The sequence below is a fragment of the Myotis brandtii genome, unplaced genomic scaffold (assembly GCF_000412655.1).
Source record: "Myotis brandtii unplaced genomic scaffold, ASM41265v1 scaffold436, whole genome shotgun sequence".
NCBI classification, from domain to species: domain Eukaryota; kingdom Metazoa; phylum Chordata; class Mammalia; order Chiroptera; family Vespertilionidae; genus Myotis; species Myotis brandtii.
The window spans coordinates 2,908,892-2,912,230 of record NW_005366679.1 but is presented as its reverse complement, the minus strand read 5'-3'; the positions used below and the strand labels follow the sequence as shown (position 1 = coordinate 2,912,230).

The 3,339-nt window shown below is 36.6% G+C and overlaps 1 protein-coding gene across 1 annotated transcript in view; it reads right to left on the bottom strand.

The window, feature by feature from the left end:
- The window catches only part of GMPS (guanine monophosphate synthase), a 51,368-nt gene that overhangs the window by 42,506 nt on the left and 5,523 nt on the right, over window positions 1-3,339 (bottom strand). The window contains exon 2 of the mRNA XM_005874424.2: window positions 1,684-1,865. Coding sequence (XP_005874486.1) covers window positions 1,684-1,865 — 182 coding nt within the window. The remainder of the gene's footprint in view (window positions 1-1,683; window positions 1,866-3,339) is intronic.

The window sequence follows — 3,339 nt, the reverse complement described above, 5'->3', positions numbered from 1 at the left end:
GGGGGATAAGGACACATATGTAATACCTTAATCAATAAAGAAACTAAAAAAAAATTTTAAAAAAAGGTAGCTGTTTTAACCTGCATCTGAAGACTAGTACAGAGTTAAGTAAACCTGCCTTTTCAGATTTCCAATTCAGTATAATTCAGAAACAAGAATCACAGGATAATGTATACATGTCTATGAAGTCTTTAAATGTGAATTTTTTAAAATATATTTTATTGATTTTTTACAGAGAGGAAGGGAGAGGGATAGAGTCAGAAACATCGATCAGCTGCCTCCTGCACACCTCCCACTGGGGATGTGCCCGCAACCAAGGTACGCGCCCTTGACCGGAATCAAACCCGGGACCCCCCAGTTTGCAAGCCGACGCTCTATCCACTGAGCCAAAGCAGTCAGGGCTAAATGTGAATTTTTTGCTCTTAAAATAGTTGTTTTAAGAAAAAATTAATTTTTGAAAAAAACATAGCATTAACATTTAAGAGCCAATTAAAGATATAAACTGCAGTTGCTTACTACTGGATAAGAAAGAGTATTAGCTTAATGCAAGGGTGGGGAACCTTTCTTCTGCCAAGGGCCATTTGGATATTTATAACATAATTTATGGGCCATACAAAATTATCAACTTAAAAATTAGCCTGCTATATTTGGTTAACTCACCCCTAATGCGTTGGCAGGGCCAGACTAAATGATTTTTCAGGCCTTATATGGCCCGGCCAGACATTTCCCAACCCTTTAATGAGAAAAGGCATAGAATTAACCAGAAATAGCTGTTAAAGGAAGAAACATATTGTGTGTGTGTGTGTGTGTTTGCTGTCATTTGAACTAGTTCTAAGAGTACAAGCTGTGGAGTTAGCCCTTATATAAGACTTAAGAAATCTTCATCTTATAGAAATTAGTTTCTTGGCATAGGAAGCAAAATTCTGTGCACAGAATTCTTCTCATTTAAGTATTCTAGCCACTGTATATAGTCCTTTGATGAAATGCTCTGGGATCAATAAATGAATGACCACAATAGCCTTACATAGTCTAACCCAGTAATCTTATAAAACACTAGAGGCCCAGTGCACAAATTCATGCATGGGTAGGGCCGGGGGAGGGACCACAGGCAGTTGGCGGGCCGACCCTGCCCCCTGGTCAACCTCTCAGTCAACAGGAGGTTGCATATTAGCCTTTTATTATATAGGATAAAACATCCAAATGCAAATCCTGCCCTAACTGGTTTGGCTCAGTGAATAGAGTGTCAGCCTGCAGACTGAAGGGTCCCAGGTTCAATTTCAGTCAAGGACACATGCCCGGTTGTGGGCTCGATCCCCGGTAGAGGATGTGCAGGAGACAGCCAATCAATGATTCTCTCTCATCATTGATGTTCCTCTCTCTATCTCTCTCTCTCTCTCTCTTTCCCCTCTCCCTTCCTCTCTGAAATCAATAAAAATATTTTTTTTAAAAAAAACAAAAATAATGCAAGTCCTCATGACTGTGCAATTAAAGTTAAGGTAATCTTTTTAACTGAAAAACTTAAATATTTCCTTTTTTAAAAATCAGAACCATGGGAAATTCCTTGTAAAACCATTCCATGTCATATATTCATTTTAAAAAAATGCAGTGCCCAAGCAAGTTAATAATAAAATACCCTAAAATGTATGCTCAATATTCTCAGAAAAACATAAGAAAAAAGTCTACCGGAATCCATGCTCTTTTATAGCAAATGCTGGTGTTTCCAATGGGAAGAGTTCCGACTGCACGAACAGTTCCCTCACTCTTCGATCTATGACTTTCCCGTACTGAGCACCAGCATCCAGAATGACCACAGCTCCTTCATAGTGGTGGCAGCCATCCTTAATGTCTCCTCCAGCATTCTCCAGCTGCAAATATTAATACAAACATCTTAATTATGAAAATTAAAGCTACTTTAAGAAACAGTTGTCACAGTCAACTCCAAAAACACACAGAAACAAAAACTGTTAACTTAGAACTTTCTAAGTTGCCATTTCAAAACACTTCTTTTAAAGTGAAGATTTTCATACATATCCATATACCAGCATACATAAACACTTTAATAAAAGCTACCCTTTACTGACTATATGATATAGTCACTTTATGTATAGTGCATCCTACATGTATTACCTAATAATATGGTAAGCATACAATCCAGTCATGCCAAATATAGTCCTGATTTATGTCTGTTATACTGGCATTATTTATAATGCCTCTTTCAAATCTCAAAAGCATCCAATTGGACAATAAATTATATGGTGACCCTACCTGGTACTCACGGCTTTCCTATGATGGATGTACTGATGAGAAACTGTAAAATTTGATGCCAGAGCATAAGCATGCCCAAACTCTCTTTATTAGGAAAATGATATATATGCATCTACCCATAACAATAAAAGTTTTAAAGGTTTTTTTAAAAATCTTATCTGTGTGTAGTATATTGACACTTTTCTGGAAGGCAATCTGGCAAAACATAAAATTAACTCTGTGTGCTGAAATATTTTCCTGGAACTGGGTACAAAAGAATGCAAGTGTAGGTGGGTATGGATAAAACATGACTGCTTATGTACTGAAATCAGTCAGGTGATAGTGCCCTGGCTGAGTAACTTAGTTGGCTGGAGCATCATCCTGTACACTAAAAAGTTGTGGACTGGATTCCCGGTCAGGGCACATACCTAAACCTAGGTTGCAGGATAGATTCCCAGTCGCAGCACAGATGGGAAACAATCGCTGTTTCTCTCACACTGATGTCTCTCTCTTCCCCTTCCTCTCTCTCAAATCAATAAAAACATACCTTGGGTGAAGACTAAAAAAAAAACCAAAATGACTGATAGGTACATTCATTTTAGTCTAGTCTCTATGCTGTTCTGAATATTTGAACTTATGAAAAAGCTTTTAAAATGTGTATATACACTGGAAATCCACTTAAGGAAGCATATAAACTATGGTTTCATTTTTAAATATATTGTAAAACACAATAGTGTATGTGTGCATGTATGAAAAAAAAGTCTAAACAGATATACACCAAAGTATTAACAGAGGTTGTATCTGAGTGATAGCACTTTAGGCGATCTTAAATATTGCCCTCTATATTCTTTGGTATGTTCTACATGTATACAATAAACATATTTTGAGTTTTTCCCGCCTCCAGTTGTAAAATTTGCACATTAAAAAAAAGTGTAAGTTAGTCTTTTTGGCTCTTGTATAATCCTTTCCCTTCACATGAAAAAATAAATGCAGATCTCATAACACCACTAATACTTCTTTTTAAAAAAATATATATTTTATTGATTTTTTTACAGAGAGGAAGGGAGAGAGATAGAGAGTTAAAATCGATGAGAG